Raw genomic sequence first — 20,445 nt, forward strand, 5'->3', positions numbered from 1 at the left:
ATTTATAGAATGAACCTGTTTGGTATTTTTGAAAATTAAGACAATTTTCCACTTGCTAACAATGATTCAAAAGAAACAGAAAATGTAGATTATAATTTCAGATTAAAAAAAGCAAAAAGGTGAAACACAGGAAAATGATAATCACACTTTTAGTTTTTGAGATTTAACATTGTTTAAAGAAGATCTGTTATCTGTTATCTCCTCAGCTAATTTGAAATTGGGTTAAAGCCTCTTAATAAGAGAGCTATTAACCTTTACCTTCATCAGAAATTACTGAAAATTACTGTTCTTTCTCACCAAATGTTGATAGTGACATCTTTTTGTTGCTTTCAGATTCTCTTATTCAGCAGACTACTTGTAAATTCCAGGAGTCAGTGCCAAAGCAGAACATTTCCAAGGGAGAGTTGCCCAAGAAAACAGTTATACAGGATTCCAAATTGGGAAAATACAGGAAATGTGATGTCACATTACAGAAGAAGGACAACCAGGACAAAGCATCTACCCCTATGGCAGTAACTCATGAACAAAATATATCTGGAAGAAATCTAGGTGTAACCCCTGTGTTACAACAAAAAGTTAAAAAAGGAACAACTCTCCATAAACGCAAGATACATGCAAAAACCTCTAAGAAGCATGCAACTATTCTTAAGGCCTACAAAATCTCGTTAGGTAAAAAGATTCGTAAGTACAACAAACAGAAAAAATCTTTTAGTTATCACTCAGACCTTATTAAATATTATAGAAAAGCTCATGTTAAAAAACCATCCAAATCTAACGAACCTGGGAAAACTGTCAGCTCTCGGAAATATCTTCCTGCACATAAGAAAATTTGTAGTGGAGAAAAGACTCTTAAAAGCAAGGAACATAGGAAAACCTTCATAAACAAGGGAAAACTTAGTGGACAGAAGTTAATTCATACTGAGAAGAAACCCTTTGCATGCAGTAAGTGTGGGAAAACTTTTACATATAAGACATGTCTTATGAAACACAGGAAACGTCATACAACTGAGAAACCTTTTAAATGCCAAACATGTGGAAAGGTCTACCGCTGCAACTCATCCCTTATTAAACATGAGAGATATCACACTGGAGAAAAACCATTTGCGTGTAATGAGTGTGGTAAATGTTTCATAGATAAGGGGAATCTTAATGCACATAAGATAATTCATAGTGAAGAAAAACCCTTCCAATGTGATCAATGTGATAAGGCTTTCAAAAGTAGAACAAGCTTTAGACGCCATCGGGAATGCCATACTGGAGAGAAACCCTTTGAATGCAACGAGTGTGGAAAAGCCTTCAAAATAAAGTTTTATCTCATGAAACATAAGAAATGTCATACAAATGAGAAATCTTTTAAATGTCAAACATGTGGAATAAGCTGCAGTTCTAAACCATCCCTTAGGAAGCATCAGAGACGTCATACTGGAGAGAAACCATTTGTGTGCAATGAATGTGGTAAATGCTTTATAGACAAGGGAAACCTCAATGATCATAAGGTAATTCATAGTGAAGAAAAGCCCTTTAAATGTGATAAATGTGGGAAAGCCTTCAAAAATCGATCAAACTTTAGACGACATCAGAAAAGTCATACTGGTGAGAAATCTTTTGTGTGCAGTGAGTGTGGGAAAGCCTTCATAGACAAAGCAGACCTTATTGTACACAAACGAACCCATACTGGGGAGAAACCCTTTGTATGCAATGAGTGTGGAAAGGGCTTCATACGTAGTGGAAAACTTACAGAACATAAAAGAATTCATACTGGGGAGAAACCCTTTGTGTGCAGTGAATGTGGGAAAAGCTTCAGAGAAAAGGGAAAACTTAATGATCATAAGAGAATGCACACTGGAGAGAAACCCTTTGAATGCAATCAATGTGGAAAGGCCTTTACTTACCAGTCAAGTCTTACTGACCACAAACGAATTCATACTGGAGAGAAACCCTTTGAATGTAATGAATGTGGAAAAGTTTTCCGATATCCATCAACTCTTACTGACCACAAACGAATTCATACTGGAGAGAAACCATTTGAATGTTATGAATGTGGAAAATCCTTCAGAGTTAGGATAGGTCTTACGGCGCATGAAAGTGTTCATACCAGAGAGAAACTCTTTAAATGTATTGATTGTGGTAAAGCCTTCAAACAAAGAATAGGCCTTAGTGCACATCAGAAAAAGTGTAATAAAGATGCAGAAGCCTCCACAAACAAGGAGAAACCTTAGTGTACATAAGAAATTTCATATTGAAAAGGACTGAATGTAATGAAGGAAGAAAAACTTTTAGCTACCGTGCATACCTTATGAAGTATCAGAGACTTCATACAAGAAAGACACCTTTTGTGTACAGACTGTGAAAAGCTTTCCTAGACAAAGAAAACCTGAATTAAAGTAAGAGAATTCATACTGGAGAAAAACTCTCTGAAAATAATGAATGTGGGAAAGCCTTCACCAACTCTTCATCCTTTAGGAATCATAAAAATGGCAAAATATTTAGCAACAATTCATGCCTTATGAACCACCAAAGTTTTCATCTTTGCCTTTACAAACAACTCATTTCTTAAGCAACATCAAATAATTGATAGAATCTCAGATCTTTAATTTCAAAGACCATCACTTTTAAACTGTGCCTAACAAAATCCCCTCTATAACATACCTGAAAAAATTATCATCCAATCTTTGCTTGAAGACTTCTGTTTGAGAGGAAACCCACTACTTCATGAGGCAACCCATTGCATTTTGGGATACCTTTCTGTAAAGAAGTTTTTCTTTCAACAGGTCAATCTTGTCTACAACTTTCTGCCTTTTAGGGACAGTCAGAATAGTTTCTTTTTCCTCTTTCATATACTTGGCCTTCAGATATTTAAAGAAAACTATTATGTTCCCCAAAGTCTTCTCTTTTGGGGCTAAATATCCTCAGTTCTGTCAGTCGGCACTCCTATGCCACATATTTGAATATGTGACATGGAAAAACTTTCAGGTATAGAAGATGTCTTGGTGAGTATAATTAAATTTATTGAGAACTTCATGTATATGAAGTAGATAAAGCTGTGAGCCTGGAGTCAGGAAATCATGAACTTACATTTGACCTCATTTACTAGAACAAATCCTTTGTTCTGGAAAAATTACTTTTCCTCTGTTTGCCTCAGTGTCTTTAATTGTAAAATATAGATGACAATACTTAGCACAGTACTTGAAATTTAGTAAGTGTTCTCTGTGTAAATGCTTGTTCCCTCTTCTTCTCCTTCCTCATAGAACTTGAATTCTCCATGAATATAATGATGTGAAAAACTTTAACCTCTGAAAAATTTCTTACTGAGCACAAGATATAAATATTAGAAATCATTCAGTGTTCTGAATACTAACGAGACAGATTTCAGTACAGTATGACTGCTTGAATTAAGGCAGGCAACCTGGATCCCACATACCTATCCTAATAAAAACCTGAAATTCATGTCAGTGTAAATAGTGATAAAAAAAAAATCCAGTAAGAAATTGTACTAAATGACTTGAGAGTTGCAAAAAAAAAGTTAGCTGAAAGCCACTTAGCAATAGGAAAGGGAACCATCAGTAAAGTCAACTCCAGCTCCCCAGCTCAACCACAATAACAGCCTGGAGATACTTATAATTTTTAAGGACTCTGTGTTTAGAAGCAGAAAGAGTAGAGGACTCCCCTCTACAGAACCCCAGGGTGAGAACCTTATAAGTCCTGGGAAGGAGCACTTAGCAGAGCAGCTTGGCAGCAGGATAGGACAACCCAGGCATGCAGGGGCTTTGAAGGGCTTAGCATTGTGTTCTGGGATTCAGTAGAGGACCTCGAGCACTGTAATTCCAATATGTGGTCAGTACAGAAGCTTATGGGACCTAAGTTGAGACTAAACAAGCCAACCTCCCACCTAAAAGCACACTAAGAGATGGAACTTGGCTACAACTCAAAACCCCAAAGGAAGAGTAAAGCTGGAAATATGACTAAATCAAAGGAAATTTTGATCAATATACAAAATTATTGAAAACTAGAGATTCTTAAAAAGAGACATTAGCTCTCTGACAGGGGCAGCTATATAGAATGTCAGCCCTAGAATCGGGAGGATCTGAGTTCAAATTTAGGCTCAGATAACTTACTATCTCTGTGACTTTGGGCAAGTCACGTCACCCTGTTTGCCTCAGTTTTTTCATCTGTAAAATTAACTAGAGAAGAAAATGGCAAACCAATCCAGTTTCTTTCCCAAAAAATGGGACAATCCAAATAGACTTACAAAGAATCAGACACAACTAGTTGCCTAAACAATAACTCTATGACAACTAAAAGCATTAATTTACAAAATAATGGATGTTCACAAAGATTACATGAATGCTTAGATGAAATGAAGCAAGAGAAAAAAAATAAAACTCTGAAGGAAAGAGTTTGAAAAAGAATAAGTAATTTAGAGCAAAAAGTATTAAAACTTACTCAGTATTGGACTACTTGAGTCCAGAATAAATTAAACAGAAATCAATGACTTTATGAAGCAGCAAGAAATATTTGAACAAAAAAAAAGATGCAAAAAAAATTTTAAATGCTAAATATAGCAGAAACATCTGACTTGGAAAACAAGTTGAAGAGAAATAATTTAAGAATCATTAAATTCCATGAAAAACATTTTTATAAAAAGCCTAAACATATTTCAGTAAGTCATAAATGAAACTACTTATTTCAATGTCATATACTAAAACTATAGGGCAAAATGGAGAAAGACTCCACCATTCACTTCCTGAAAGAATCAAAGGAAAAATCTCAGGAATATTATGGTCAAAATCCAGATCATCCCATCAAACAAAACATACTATAAGCATCAAGAAACAATACCAAAAACAAAAACAAAACATCACCAGAGTCACAGAAAAGGCAGCAGCTTATACTAAAAATTAGAGAACATCATGGAATACAGTATTCCAAAAACAACTTTTAAAGAACTTTGATCAAAACAATGAATATATATATAATCTCCAGGGGGCCTGTGACAAGCAAGTTACCCACCTCCAAACAGAAAGACAATAGTTATTGTTATTGTTTGTTCTTTGTTCCTGAAGAGGACCATGATGGGATGATGGGCACAACGTGCAAAAAAAGATATACAGTTTTTGGGCATAACCACTGTGTGAATTTACTTTGCTTGACTATGCTTATTAGTATAAAGGTTTCTCTCTCTCTTAATTAGGGGAGCAAGAGTTAGCAATGGTGTTTTTTTAATCCTAAAACTTTCCTACCAAATCCCACTTCCACAAAGAAAACACATAGCAAATTAAAGAAAATAAAAGAAATCAAAAACATATATAGAGAAAATAAAAGAAAACACATTGAGAATATACATAAACACAAATATGAAAAGTTAAAGAATACATATAAAGAAAACAAGAAAACACATAGCAAAGAAACCCATTTATCCAAATCAGTAGCAAAACAGAAATCAAAGAAAGTACATATAGGAGTATATACCAAACAATACAAGATAAAAGCACTCACTGAGAAAGAAAGATCACCCACTCTGGAGAGAGAGACTTGGATTTATTCAGGAGATTCCCTGAAGTCTCTGGTGTAAGAAGCGGGGGAATAAGACATCATGAAGACTGCCCATTCCTCTCATATCTTCTCATCTTCAGGAACCCTTAGAACTTTTCTCTTGAAGCTTGAAACCAGAAGTGACTCTACTGGCACTTGAAAAGTCCCAAAGCAAGACTGGGAAAGGCTAGAATTCTCTAACTTTGCCCATTCCCTTATGCAGGGCAGAACATTCATCTCCACAAATAAGGAAAAAATCCTGTACAAATGGTTTTGGAGACAGATTACATTTCAATTTATTATATGCTTTTTTAAAAGAGAAATTTGGTATGAAATGGAAGTGCATGGTATTGTATATTTTTTTGTGTTCAGCTGTGTGTAAATAGGAAATTGTTCTTTGGGTGTTAAAGTTTGGAATACAAATTAAAATTTTTAAATGGAAAAAAAACCCTTTGAATATGATCACTGAAAAACTTTTCAGAGGTAATTTGTTTTTCATCAGACTTCATAAAATTCCTGTTATTCACATACTATTGGTGTATATTAATTATATTAATGTAGAAGAAATTTTATTCATGGCTGTCACTTTAAATACTAGATAGTTGAGATGTCATGTTTTCTTATGTGTTGTTTTCTGGTTTATAAAATAAAAATTAATTTGTTTCCAGCTCTAACAATTTCTGAGTTGGCAAATCTTTTTCTAAATGTTTCCTCCTCAAATCTCCTCACTAATTTAAATCGTTTTCTCAAATTGTTTTCTTCTTGGTAGCAGGATTACTGCTACTATAGGTATGACCAATTTTATGTGATATAATTTGAATATTTCCAAAATGTTAACCAACAAGACCACAATAAACCAGTAGTAAATGAATTTAATTTCCTTCCACTGTCTTGCAGACGCTGTGTGCAAAACAACAACAAAACTAAACTAAACTAAACAACTTTAATATCAGGAAAGGGAACCTCTTAGTTGTTATTTTGTATTGCTTTATTGATGTGGGTAAACCTTTTTCAAAGTATTTCTTTCCAGATTGTTTATTTTCTTGTGTCAATTGTCTGTATATTTCATTGAATACTTACAGCTACATCCTTATAGATGTACAAAGTATCCTTATATAACCAGGCTTATTATTTTACATACATAAACCCATCAGCATAGAGTCTGAAATTTTTTGTGTTGAAGCAGTAGTAAAAATTTGCTCTATATTTAGAAGTAGCATCCATTTACTTCTGCTTCATTTTTCTCCGCTCTCCACATATATATGTTGAATAATGCATGGAAATATGTCAAAAAAAAATATATATAATATAAAAATATATAATATGATGTAATATGTGATATATGACATATAAGATATAATATAAACATATACATTTGCATGTATATGCATAACCTACAATAATTACACGATAGGGACAGTAATTTATTACATAGAATTCATTTTCTATTTAGAATGAGTTGTAGCTGGTATAGCTGAAAGTGAATTTTGGGAAGAACGTGACTGATGATTGAGCTTTTGCTGTGTATGATCCATCTACAAGGTTGATTTGCTTCATTGTATTCATTCTACCTCCCACCGCCACCAGAACAAACAAAAACTTCCAAGGAAAACTTGAGGCTCAGTAATAGATGCGGAAAGGAGGGGGAGGGCGCCCCCGAGCGGGCCCAGGACTGCTCGCAGTCTGCAGCCTCGGCCTGACATGGGCTCAGTCCCGTAGGAGGCTCGTAGTGAGCGCCGGCCAAGAGCTGATGGGAAGAGGTGCAGGGCCTTACTTGAGAGTCACGGGGCACAGCTCAAAGATGGGCAGCTGAGGGTTCACTTGGGACCAGCGTCCCTGAGGGAGGGCCTCCGACCAAAGCTCCACTCTGCGCATGCTCTTTGAGCGCCTCTGCCCGCAGTTTACCGGCGATGCCCTGAGGATTGCGCATGCGCCTGCGCAGTTTTCGCCATCGGCTTCCCTTTCCCAGAATCTTTTGAGCCGAACGACTCCATTTCCCAGAGTTCCTTGGAAGGCAGCAAGGTCCTGCGTACAGCCCTTTCGGCTCCCGAGAGTCCGGCTGGCCTAGCTCGCCTAGGAATCCGGGGAATTCTGGGAATCGTAGTTCGAAGGTTCTGTGGACTCTCGGTGAAACTCTTCTGGGGTTTGGGGCTTTGGGTGGTGGGTCATTTCGAAAGGTGAGCGAGGGAGGAGGGGAGGGAGTCAGTGCGCCCGCGCGGATAACAGTACGGGAGGGGAGGGCCTGCGACAGCGTCAGAGACACCCGCTGACTCACGGGTCCAGGGTGTCCGCGTGAGTGTGTCAGAGGTGGGGGAGGGGCCTCTGCGAGAGTGGAGAAGGGGGTCCAGTCTGGGTGCGATGCTCCTTCAATCCTCCCTCTCTTCCTCCCTCCTTCCTCTCTCTGCTCCCTCCCTCCCTCCCTCCCTCCCTTCTCCCTTCTGTTTCCCTCCTTTTCTTCTTCCCTCCCGTTCCTTCTCCCTTCTTCCATTCTTCCCTCCTTCCTCCCTTCTTTCTCTCATGTGACTGTGGTCTCAGCCCTCCCTCCTCCAGAGTTGCTGTCACTCCAGCTGACCTTCCGCATAGTATTTACTCTTCCCTTTTTAGCACTAACCAGCTCCAGCCTCCACGCACCGGCACAGGCTGAGCCCCTTGCACGCCCCCCTCGTATATGCCCTTAGAATCTCCAGCTTCCTTCAAGTCATAGCTCAGTTACTCCCTCCTCCGGGAAGCCTTCCCTGACCTTTCCAGTTTCTGGTGTTTGCCTCTTTTGAGAATCATAGAGCAGATTTGTAGCCACACTCATGCGGTCGTATATTATTAACAGTAATAACCGATGGCGTTTATGTAGCTTCGGGGTTTGTAATGTGTGCTTTACACATATTTTCTCATTTGATCTTCCACAGCCTTAGGAGGTAGGTGCTAATACCCCCATTTTACAGCTAAGGACATAGATGCAAAAGTAGACTTGCCCAAGGTCTCTCAACTAGTTAGGGTCCCGTAAAGTACAGACTAGTTCCCTGCAGAGTTAGCCAGAGGCAGGATAAATTAAAGTCCTTAGTCTCTGGGGGAAAAGTGAAAGAGGCAGCCAAGCAGAATCCTGGATTCGGAGTCAGGAGTCACCAACTTCTCTCCTCCTAGTCCTGCCGCCAAGTCACTCTGGCCTCTGTCCCTGCCAAGTCACTCTGCCCTCTGTCCCTCCGCCCTCCAATCCTTGCCTATGATTATCTTAACACCAAATATTCAGCACCAAAGGTGAGGAGAGCCATTTATCCAAACATAGGCTAATAGAATCATTGTCTCACATCAGGTAATTAGCCTTAAGGGCTTAGTTGTCTGATTCAAGCACACCTTTTTGGAGTTTCAGCCCTCTCTCTATAGGGTCCAAAGTTAGATTTGAACTCAGGACTCTGTGATTCCAAGACTAAAGTTCTATCCATAGAATTATTTTGAGGACTGGACCTAGAATCAAGAAAACCCTGTGTTCAAATCCTGTCTATAACATTTGTGTGACTTTGGACAAGTCACTGAATACTTTTAGATCTCATTTTAAAAAGAGGATGAAAAGGCAGTGTAGAGGATAGGCTTGAGAGATGGCCTCATGAGAGCAGGGAAGTCCTGCTTGGCAGACAACTGGCTGTGTGTTTCCCCTCTGTCCCCATCCCCATAGTGGGGCAATGGGAGATGTGGGGCGTGTAGACTCACAGCATGGTAAAGGGTGTGTACACCTGCAGCATGCTCTGGTAATGGATTATAGAACCACAGCATACTCCGGTAATGGATTCTCCTAGTACCAAAGTGTCTAAATATTTCTCAGACAGCTAGGTGGTATGCTAAGGAGAGCACCAGCCTGGAGTCAGGAAGGAGTTCAAAGCTAACCTCAGACTTTATTAGCTGTGGCCCTGGGCAAGTCATTTTATTTCTGATTATCTCAGTTTCCGCATTTGTAAAATAGAAGAAATAATAGAAGAGGGTTGTGAAAGATTACAAAACACTTTGAAAGTCTTAAAATTGCCATACAATGCCAGCTGTTATTTATCTTATGTGTGTGTGTGTGTGTGTGTGTGTGTGTGTGTGTGTGTACATACATATATACACTCACCTGTGGCTTTGGAGCTATTCTAGACCCCTTGTATCTAGGGCAAGGTTGAACCTTCAGCAGGTTTGCTTTATGTCCTCGGTGAATTGATGACACTCACCAGGTGCCTGTTAGAGTAGGCAGGGGCCCTGGCTATGTAGAGAGGACCTGGATGATGCTATTGTTCATTTCTGTCCATCTCTTCATGACCCTATTTGTGGTCTTCTTGGCAAAGATACTTGGAGTGGTTGGCCTTTTCCTTCTCCAGCTCATTTTACAGATGGGAAACTGAGGCAAACAGGGTGAAGTGACTTGCCCAGGGTACCCAGCATGGAAGTGTCTGAGACCAGATTTGAACTTTGAGCTCCGTGCTCTACCCCTTGTCCCCCTAGCTTCCAGGAAGCTGCTGGCCCCTGCCAACTCCAGTCCTGCCTCAGCTGTTGTGGAAGTCAGTGAAGGTTCCAACTAAAGTAGCCATGTCTTTGATCCCCGATTCCAGGATTGATAAGTTGGCAGAGAACCCCTGGGATGCAGTCGCTGATTCAAGATAACGACTTTCCTATCCAGAAACCTTTCCTTAGAATTTCAGGGCAGACATTTCTGGAAAGGAGCAGATCCTGGGGCTGTTAATGCTAGGGTGACTCCTGATCTCTCGAGGACAGGACTTGGGTAAATTTAAAACTTTAAAGAAATAATGAGGAGGCTCCATATTGTAAACATGGAGGACCTGGCGCCAGGGCTTAAGGAAAGAGGGGGAACTGGTGAATAAAGGTGACAGTGTAAGAGGCAGGAGGACGCCACCTGGCGACCATGGGAAGGAGAGGAGGCAGATGGATGCCCTTCCTCTTGCATCTTCTGGTACATATTCATCCCCAGCTCCATGTCATGTGTGGCTTTGGCACTAAACAGGTGCTAGCTGATTGGGCCAAAGGCCAAATCTAGGATGGAAAATTGCTGCTGTCTGCCAGAGACGAGCTTCCAGGCTGACTTTTGGGGTTTGACTTGACAAAATGCCTTCAGTGCCATGATCTCACTTTATTCTCACAGTATCTTTGGGACTAGTAAAGCAGATGGAGAAACTGAGGTTCCACGAAGCAAAGGGACCTGGGACAGCTATGAAGCAGAAAGACTAAAAGCCAGGGCCCCTCGCTCCTAGGTTTTTGCCAGTTCTGCCTGAGCAGTCCCCAGGTTGTCAGTGTCCTCCCCCGGCAATGACTTGGTTTTTCGTTGAATTTTCTATGGAAATGTCACAGAAAAAGGGCAGGCCTGTCTCACTGTGTGCCCAGAACCTCGCCCAGTAACTGGCACATAGTAGGCATTTAACAGATGTTTTGTTGAATGAGTCAGTGAGTCTACCTCGAGATCTCTGTGATAGGAGAAGTGCTGAATTAGATTGAGAAATGGCTTTTTCCAAAGAAACTACAAGATGGATTCCTTACAAATCTTGGGAATTGGGGGAAAAAATGAAAATGTCTTCCTTTTAAAGTAAGGGTATGACTGACCCAGAAAAGCTGTGTTATATATGCAGTGCCCCACAGCCCATAGGAGAGAGAGTTATGACAAGAGCTGTGATCCATGGCCAGCTGGATTCAGCCTTGTGGACACCTAGTCCCCTTGATGGCTCCTTCATCAGACTCTGGGGCACTCACCAGGGTCCCTTGATCCATCTCTCTTGGGACCCCCTGGGGCTCCTGGCCTGCTAGCCTCCCTCAGCACTGTGGGAATTTTGAGGCAGAATTGCCCTTCACGACCACTTTCTTCTCCCACAGCTCTGCTTTCTCAAGGCTCTGCTCTTCAGGAAAGGAGCACTGAGGAAGAGGAGGAAGGAATGGCTTCCTTGCTGCTGCCAGCCAGGTCCCAGGTGAGTTAGGGCGGCTTCTCTTCTGAGATGCCGCCTTCTTTCTCAGAAGGAGGATGCTTATCCTGTATCTTTTCTGGCCAGCCGTGTACCCACAAGACTCTGCTGATGGAGGCTTTAGAAAGCAGGCAGCCTTTGGATCAGTAGAGCTGGCAGGAGTCTCGAGCCTTAGGAGGTACAGCCCCTTTATTTAACACATGAGAAGAAGGGAGTCTTGGATGGGCGAATAGTGGAGTATTTCCAGGACCTCCCAAGGTAAGCAGTAGAACAGGACCTACCATAGAACTCTTGGTGCCTCCCTCCGAGGAGATATCAAATTGCTCATGACTTCTAGCCACTTAACCAGTTCCAGATCTATCCAAGTGTACTGTGTTAGTGTACTGTGCCCACGTTACTCCCACTATTCTGTTTCTCCCCCTTATAACATTTTCTTAATGTCTCGCCTATACTTCACTTACAAGTACAAAAATAAATAAGAACAAAATAAAGAAACAAAAAAGAAAAGAAAACAGCTACAAATAACTGTGAGCCTCCAGGTGGACTGAGAGTCAGTCACATATTCAGCCAGAAGTATAATAGTTTTAGGAAGTCTCACCCCCACTCTGCAGGTACGCACTTGTGCCATATGGGCTCTGGAGGGAGAAGGAATCCAGTCTCTGGTACAGTCAGAGGAGACCAAGGTTTTGTTGTCATTTTGCCATGCCCCGATTTCTTTATTATTGTTAGTGCCATTATTTATATTCATTTTAAAATTTCGAATTCCAAAATGATCTCCCTCCTTCCAGCCCCTCTTCTCCCATTGAAAGGGTGAGCAATATGAAAGTCACTGTCATGTAAAATGATGCAAAACGTGCATCCACATTAGCCATGTTTCCAGGGGGAGGGGGGGGAGTGGGGAATAGACTAGAAAAATATGGAGAAAGAAAAAAAATCTGCTTCAGTCTGCACTCAGAATCCCTTAGTTCTCTTTCTGGAGATGGATGGATTTTTCATCATGTGACTTTTGGAATTGTCAGGGATCACTATATTGATTAGAGTCACTGAATCTTGCACAACTGATTATTATTACAATATTACTGTTACCATTCACTCCAACAATTCCAAATGGATAAGTTTTATCAGTCTAATAGAGTTGAGATTGGCTGTTGATTATACTTCTCAAGCTTTTCAGTGTTTTCCCTTTCTTAGTGTTGTGGTCATTATATACTTTGCTCTCCTGGTTCTGCTTAATTCACTATTTTAATTCATTTTATTTAAATTCATATTATTTTATTTTAAAACAAATTCTATCGATCTGTTTTCTTTGTACATTATACAGATTCTGTCCCATATCCCACTGTTTTGTCCCTTGCAGAGTGCCCTCTCCTGTAACATTTTAAAAAATGTTTTTTCATCGATTTTTCCTTAGTTAAATATAGTGTTTAAAGTGGGATGCAATGCTAATTCTTTTTTCAATACGATGAACTTTGTCCTCAACCAGATTCAGCTTTTTCAGGTTTTCTTTTATTGTGCATGATTCATCTAAGATATATTCTTCTCTAACTCCAAGGCATGAAATACTCCCTTGTAACCCTGTGAAATGGTTAAGTAAGCACAGCTGAAATAATGACCTTAGACCACTTGTATCAAACTCAAATAGAAATGATTGTAGATCGACCCATTGACTTAGAAAACCTCAAATTAACATTATCTGTGCTTCGTAGACTTTATATTTATTTTCTTAAATACCTGCCTTTTGGAGCTGCTGGGGGGGAGGAGGAACAAGCTTGATACTTTTCTGCCCATGAGCTTTTTGCCATATTTTGCCTCCTCAATCTTTCATCTCTGTTGAGAAAAGAAGTGTTTTTCTTAATCTCTTTTAATGGATTAAGATTGATTTTTTTTTAATTGGTACTCAGAATTTGGATTACTTCTAGCGTTCTTTTCTTTTACATTATTAAAGGCACTGTCTTAAGTGCTGAAGATACAAAAAGAGGCAAAAGACCATCTCTGCCTTTGAGGAACTCACTACTCACTAATGGAGGAGACAATAGGCAAACTATACACACACACACACACACACACACACACACACACACATATATACACGCCATATGTATATGTACATACACATTCATACAAATGTAAGTATACACACATACAAGCTATATACAGCTATAAATAAGAAATAATTAACAGGGGAAAGGCACTAGAATTAAAAGGCATTGGAGTTGCCAGTGAGTTGCCTGGAAGTCAGTAGCACTGGATTGAAAACCGCCTGTTGAGGAGGAAGGTGTGAGAAGACCAGCAAGGAGGTTAGGTTTGAAGGATTTCCAATGCCAAACAGCATTTTGTACTTGTACCTGGAAGCATTAGTGAGTCATAGAATTTATTTAGTAGGAGGGTGAAGTGGTTAAATCTGTACTTGAGGAAAACCACCTTGTGGAGGACAAATGGCAATGGCAAAGCTTGAAGAAGGCAGGCCCAGCTGCGACTAGGGCAGCAGTCTAAGTGTGAGGCGAGGAGGGTCCGCCCTGAGAGATGGGAGAGGAGGGGGTGTATTTGAGAAATGTTGTAAAAGGGAAATTGATAGACCACAATGCCCTGTTGGAGGTGAGGAGTGAAAACTCCTGAGGACTTGGGGATGACTTCTGAATTCTGAGCCTGGAAGCTACAATAATGCTGCTGCTCTTTACAAGATAAAGAAGGTGGGATTAAGGGAGGGCTTAGGGGAAATCCATTTTGGACACACTGAGATTAAGATGTCTGCCAGATGTGATGGAAGTCAGCAGAGAGGTTGGTGCGAGAAAGGTAGATATGAGAGCCGTCAGACCTCGAGATGATAATTAGATCCATGGATGCTGGTGAGATCACCTGGGGAAGTAACGTAGAAAGAGAAGAGACCCCTGACGAACGTCCGATCCCCCTGTGGCCCACGCGAGCAGTTTGCCTCGTTGAGCAGGACCGTATTTGCCCTTTCAGGAATCCGTGACTTTCCAGGATGTGGCTGTGGACTTCACCAGGGAAGAGTGGAACCATCTGGACTCGGCTCAGAAAAACCTGTACAGGGATGTGATGCTGGAGAACTACCAGAACCTGGTGTCCTTAGGTAAAGATAACTTTTCCCTGGAAATCCTCTGGCTTTCTCTGGATAGAGCACATTTTGACTGGTAAAAGACTGTGGGAGGAGGAGCTCTGAATTGGTTGCCTGGTGTTCGAGGGGTCTCAGGCTGGTCAAGTAGATGGTGCACAAGTAGTGGTGTAGGTTCAGCTGGGCTAGGCATGGAGGATGCTTCAGGCTGATTCTTTTGGACCTATTCTGGGCCGTCTTAGGCTGACGGAGCAGATGAAGTTCTTATTCTCCCCCCCCCCACGTGTTTTACATATTTACGTATTTACCCCACACGTGTACTAGCCACGCTCTTTGGAGGGCTCTTCTTCTCTGAGAGCTTCAGCATCCCTCTCTATAGATGAGGATCCTGACAGGACAGGACTACAGAGTGGTGAGGATCAAATGAGACACTAACAGAATTTTCATTAAGCTCTCACTGCCCTGAGCTGGGCACACAAATCGAAAAGCAAGACAGGCCCTTCTTTCAGGGAACTGATGATGAACATGGGGAGGTTTCATCTGCTAGTCAGATGGAAGGGTCCTTGGGGGGCAGCAGCAAAGCAGGGAGTGTGTATCATAGGAGGGTCCTTGGCTAACTGTAAGCACTATACGAATGGGAGAAGCTACGATTAATTTACACTGAAAATTGGCTCATTCTCCCTCTCTCTTTCTCCGGGAACAGGTCTCCTGGTTTCCCAATCAGACGTGATCTCCCAGCTGGAGAATGGTGAAATGCCATTGATGCTAGGAGGAGAAGTCCCAAGAAGCTCTCGTCCGGGTGAGTGAGTGAGGGAGCAATAATCAGACAGATGGGTCTCATTTCAAGCCATAGCCTGGCTCTTTTGTCATGGAGCAGCCCCTGTGAAAGGCCAGCCAAGGAGCTGTCCTTCTAAAGGCCCTCAAACTTTGGGAAAGTTTTTCAATAGTACAGTGCAGCAGTTCCTAATGCAGGGCCTCTGTGCTTGTTTTTTTTTTTATTTTTATATCCTGTCAATTGTATTTTAATATAATTGGCTTCCTTGGCATCTCTGTATTTTACCTTTTGCCTGTAAAAATATGATTTTAAGATATCCACAGGACATCACTAAGCCATGAGCCATGGCAGAAGGCGGGAGTATATAATGCTCTTGAGAAAAACTAGAACTTGGAATGCAGTTACCTCAAGTTCTCACTGGGCTTCTTGTTTTCGTGCTTCCAGGACAGATCCTTATATCAAGACAGCTTATGATGAGAGCAGCTCAGGGCAGGTAAACAAAGACTGCTCTGTTATTGGAGTCTGGGGAGGAGAAGATGGATGTCCAGAGAAGCATCAGCACAAAAATAAGCAGAAAAAAGGGGCATGGCTAGGGAATGGATAACCTCTTGGGCAAAAGCTAGTCCAAAAAAAGAGAATAGAAGTTTTACTTTCATCTTTAAAATTTTTTTTAAAGTTTTTTTTTCTAGATTACAACTATTACTGAGTCCTTTTGATTCTTCCCTTGTTCTTGGATTCATTTATTCTCTATTTCTGCTGTTAATTCTGTCTATATCTATATCTTTATCTTCTCATACTTAGGTGATTTGAACAGATTCATGATGTCTCTCACTTCACTTTCTATCTAATATGCTAAACTGCTAGACATAAATGACCTTTTCCCTTAAAAAAAACCTTCTTTAAAGGGGTATAATAACTTACTTTTATTGCCCCATGCATCAAATCTAAATGAGTTAGTTTTATCTTCAAGGCCTCTAGTGGTACCGCTGGAGGTTAATCCTTCCAGGATTATGAACTCTGCTTCTGTTTTGCCCTTTCCTTTATCCCCTATATGTGTCATATTTTCTCATATGCATCTCTAAAATGCTTTATTTCTTTCTTTTACTTTTCACAAGTGATTTCCTAATGAATAAGAAGGATTAATAATGATAAAATCCCAGTGTTGAAAAGGATCTTAGAAATTATATAGCTGAACCTTGCAACTCCTATAGAGATCTTCCTTATAATATCCCTATTATGAAGTTACCCATCCTTTGCTCATATACTTCCACAGATGGGATTATCACAATTTTGTATAAAAGACAGTCTTATTCACGTGTTTTTCTGTTACATGAGTTAAACAACTACCTACCTGTAACTTCAATTGGGTTGGTTCCAGAGTTGTTCACTAGAGTAATAGAACTGAATGCCTAATGAATACCAATGACAAAAGTTTAAATTGTTGAGGAGGACTACTATGCTTTTACCCAAGCCCCTGCTTCTTTGACTTAATTTTTCTTATTTTTTATTTTAATTTTATTTTATTCTTTTTATTCTGAACTAGGAAAACCAAATAAAATGAGTATTTCCATATGTAGAATAAAAGAAAAGGATTATATGTGAAACTTGCTTTTATTTTTACATATAATATATATATATATATATAACATATTTAACTTGTAATTTTCAAAGCTGTCCCACTTTGTTTTGCTTTTTTTCTGTTTTATTCATTTAAGTAGGGCTTTAGTGACCTTGTTTTTTTTCTTTCTGTTTTTAGCATAAATTCTTCCTCCAACCTACCTACTTCTCTTAGACCTAAATTGAAAAAAAATAACAACAAAACTCTTATGAGAAATATGTGTAGTCAAGAAAATAAATTCACTTATTGGCCATGTATATGTCATTTTGTACCATCACTCCATCATTTCTCTGTGAGATTTCCTCTGTCTTAGCATGATATGGTTCTCAAATCCTTAACAGTTGTCTATATATCTTTTGCTTATCAGTCCTTCTTCATGAGATAGACAGTCTAAAACTTACAAAAAAGCAGATTTTTTTCTTTCCAACAGCAAACAGTGGATATTGAGACTTTATTTTTTGTTTGTTTTCTTTAGATTCTGTTAATCAGGAGATGAGGAATGAATCCAAGAAGGCTTTTCCAAAGGAGGGTAGTTTGTTGAGACTCAGAAAGGATGATTCTTGGAATTGCAATTTGGGAGAAGGCTGGAAATGTGATGTCAGAAAGCAGAAAGACAAGCAGGAGTGGAAATCCAAGCCAGTGATGGTCATCAAAGAATGTAATGTGTTTGGGCAAAATTTTGGCCCAAGTTCAGTCCCTATGTCACAACAAAGAACTGTCACAACACAAAATGATCTCATAAAATCCGTTGTCTATGCAAAGACCTCCAAGCAATATTCAGGCATTCTTAAATGTCCCAACACCTCCTCAGGTAAGAAATGTTGGAAGTTCAGCAAGTCCAGGAAGTCTTTCAGCTTCCACTCTGATCTTATTCAATATCATAAAAAACTTGGAGAAAAACCATATGAAGGAAATGAATGTGGGAAAGCCCTAAGCAAAAAGCCACCCATCAGAAGACATCCAAAAATTTATAGTCAGGCAAAACCCTTTGTACACAATGAATTTAGGAAAGACTGCACACAGAAGGGAAAACCTGTTCTTAAGAGGATTCATAAAGGAGAGACACACTTTGAATGTAATACATGTGGGAAATACTTCAGTAAAAGCTCATCATTGAAGAGACATCACAGAATTCATACAGGAGAGAAACCTTTTACATGTGATGAATGTGGGAAAACCTTTAGGCAAAACTCATCACTGAGCAGACATCAGAAAATTCATTCTAGAAGGAAACCCTTTGCATGCAGTGAGTGTGGAAAACTCTTCATGGATAAAGGAAAAATTACTGAATATAAGATATTTCATGCAGGAGAGAAGCCCTTTAAGTGTAAAGATTGTGGAAAGACCTTCAGTGATTCTCTTAAAGAGCAATGGAAACTTTACACTGAAGAGAAACGATTCAAATGTAATGAATGTGGGAAATTCTTTAGCAATAGCTCCTCACTTAAAGGACATGAGAAAATTCATACTGGAGAGAAACCCTTTGTTTGCAATGAGTGTGGCAAAGCCTTTGTAGAGAGAGGAAGACTCACTGAACATAAGAGAATTCACACAGGAGAGAGACCTTTTGCATGTGATGAATGTGGGAAAGCCTTTAGCAAAAGCTCATCGCTTAGAGGGCATCAGAGAATTCATACTGGAGAGAAACCCTTTACTTGCAATGAGTGTGGGAAAGCCTTCATAGAAAAAGGAAATCTTAGTGTACATAAAAGAATCCATACTGGAGAGAAACCTTTTGAATGTAATGAATGTGGGAAGACCTTTTGCAAAAGCTCATCACTTAGGAAACATCATAGAACTCATACTGGAGAGAAACCCTTTGTGTGCAATGAATGTGGAAAAGCTTTCATAGAAAGAGGAAGACTTACTGAACATAAGAGAATTCACACTGGAGAGAAACCCTTTGAATGTAGTGAGTGTGGGAAAGCCTTCAACCAAAGCTCATCCCTTAGGAAGCATCAAAGACTTCATACTGGAGAAAAACCCTTTACGTGTCTTGAGTGTGGAAAAGCCTTCATACAAAAGGGAAATCTTAGTGTACATAAGAGAATTCATACCGGAGAGAAGCCCTTTGAATGTAACAAATGTGGGAAGACCTTCCGAACCAGCTCATCTCTAAGGAAGCATGAAAGAGTTCACGCTGGAGAGAAAACATAAAATAGTGATTAATGGGGATAGCTTTTACCTATGCCATAAGCCTTACTATTCATTGAATACTTGAGACAGCAGAGGAGCCCATTGAATGTAATAAGTGTGGGAAGGCCTAAAGCACCAGCTTATCTTTTAGTTCTTCAGAATCTGGTTTCTAGGCTTATTTCATATTACTCTTTTTCACAAGATCGATATTTCAAATTGGCTTGCTTATTGCTTTTTGACTTCCGAATTTCAGTGCCGTCTCTCCCATACTCACACCTAGACACAACACATCCTATCTTGCCTTTTCATAGGCTATCACCAATGCTTGAAACACATTTCCTCCTCTACCTCTTAAAATCCCTGGTTGTCTTTTGAAGTGCAATGTGTGTCTATGAAAATCCTTTTCTGCTCCCTGTAGTTGATAGGGCTTGACTCAAATTCTCTATTTGTCTATTTTTCTCTTTAATAAATTGTGTTTTTTCCCCAGTAGCATATGAGTTCTAAGAACAGAAACTACCTTTTATTTTGTTTTTTGTATATAGTAGGTGGTTAATATATACTTATTAGATTGGATCTTAGCATTGGAGACCTCATCCTGAAGAAAATCAATTTAATATGATTGTGGGGAAAACCTCCAAAAGTATGGGAAACTCCAATGCAAGTAAGATAACTTGCTGGAGAAAAATTCTTTCATTATAAAGAATTTTGGGAAAGTTTTCAGCAATATCATCCTTTAGGGTTTATTCAACATACATTTATAAAAGTCCTGTGTTCAAGGCACTACTAGGCACTGGGAATATAAAACAAAAAGGAAAGCTGTTCAGCTTTCAAGAAGTTTGCATTCTACTAAATGGGATAGAAAAGTACAGGAAATATACTGGGTCAAATCAGTATTAATAGAATGAATGTGGGAATGTATTTATAAACAATTCGGTTCTTATGAACCATCAGAAAATGAATGTTGAAGAGGAGCCTTATGTGTATAATGAAACAGAGAATAACTTTAGCAACAGATCATCTGTTATGGAATATTAGGGAATTTACTGAGTCATAGAATCTGAGTTGGTCTCACCTTAGTGATCATGAGTCCCTTGTGCAACACCAAACACACTTGTGCTTGCAGATCTCTGGTGAAGGAGAGCCCAGTGCCTTGAGGCAATAATTCTATGGTATTTAATGGTATTTTTATGGTATTTAATAAAATATTTTTTGACATTCAGCCAAAATCTGTGGCTGCAATTTCTATCCATTCTACTACCCTGGATTCCTTTGTCTTCTTTTCTCTAAGTCAAACATAACCAGTTTTGTCAATCCCAGAGGACAGAAACAAGAAGAATGGGTAGAAGTTGTAAAGATTCAGGAAAAAATTCAAGAAAATTAG

General features: G+C 39.6%; 2 protein-coding genes across 6 annotated transcripts in view; both read left to right on the forward strand.

Annotated features, from left to right (window-relative positions):
• The window catches only part of LOC100920809 (zinc finger protein 93-like), a 33,121-nt gene extending 30,392 nt beyond the window's left edge, over positions 1 to 2,729 (forward strand). The window contains exon 12 of the mRNA XM_031963334.1: positions 334 to 2,729. Coding sequence (XP_031819194.1) covers positions 334 to 2,219 — 1,886 coding nt within the window. The 3' untranslated portion in view covers positions 2,220 to 2,729. The remainder of the gene's footprint in view (positions 1 to 333) is intronic.
• Positions 2,730 to 7,494: 4,765 nt separating this feature from the next.
• Positions 7,495 to 19,553, forward strand: LOC100921070 (zinc finger protein OZF). Of its 5 annotated transcripts, XM_023500100.2 has the most exons (6): positions 7,495 to 7,643; positions 11,377 to 11,468; positions 14,427 to 14,553; positions 15,239 to 15,334; positions 15,755 to 15,803; positions 17,404 to 17,531. In XM_023500100.2, exons 2-6 carry the CDS (start codon positions 11,436 to 11,438, stop codon positions 17,411 to 17,413), a joined length of 315 nt encoding a protein of 104 aa, XP_023355868.1. In that variant the 5' UTR covers positions 7,495 to 7,643; positions 11,377 to 11,435; the 3' UTR covers positions 17,414 to 17,531. The 5 variants fall into 5 exon arrangements, with proteins under 5 accessions (XP_023355868.1, XP_012401259.1, XP_031819205.1 ...); XM_012545805.3 differs by lacking the exon at positions 15,755 to 15,803 and having other exon boundaries at positions 7,505 to 7,643; positions 17,404 to 19,553; XM_031963345.1 differs by lacking the exons at positions 7,495 to 7,643; positions 15,755 to 15,803 and adding an exon at positions 7,644 to 7,709 and having other exon boundaries at positions 17,404 to 19,553.
• Positions 19,554 to 20,445: the final 892 nt, after the last annotated feature.

The sequence above is a fragment of the Sarcophilus harrisii genome, chromosome 3, assembly GCF_902635505.1.
Source record: "Sarcophilus harrisii chromosome 3, mSarHar1.11, whole genome shotgun sequence".
NCBI classification, from domain to species: Eukaryota; Metazoa; Chordata; class Mammalia; order Dasyuromorphia; family Dasyuridae; genus Sarcophilus; species Sarcophilus harrisii.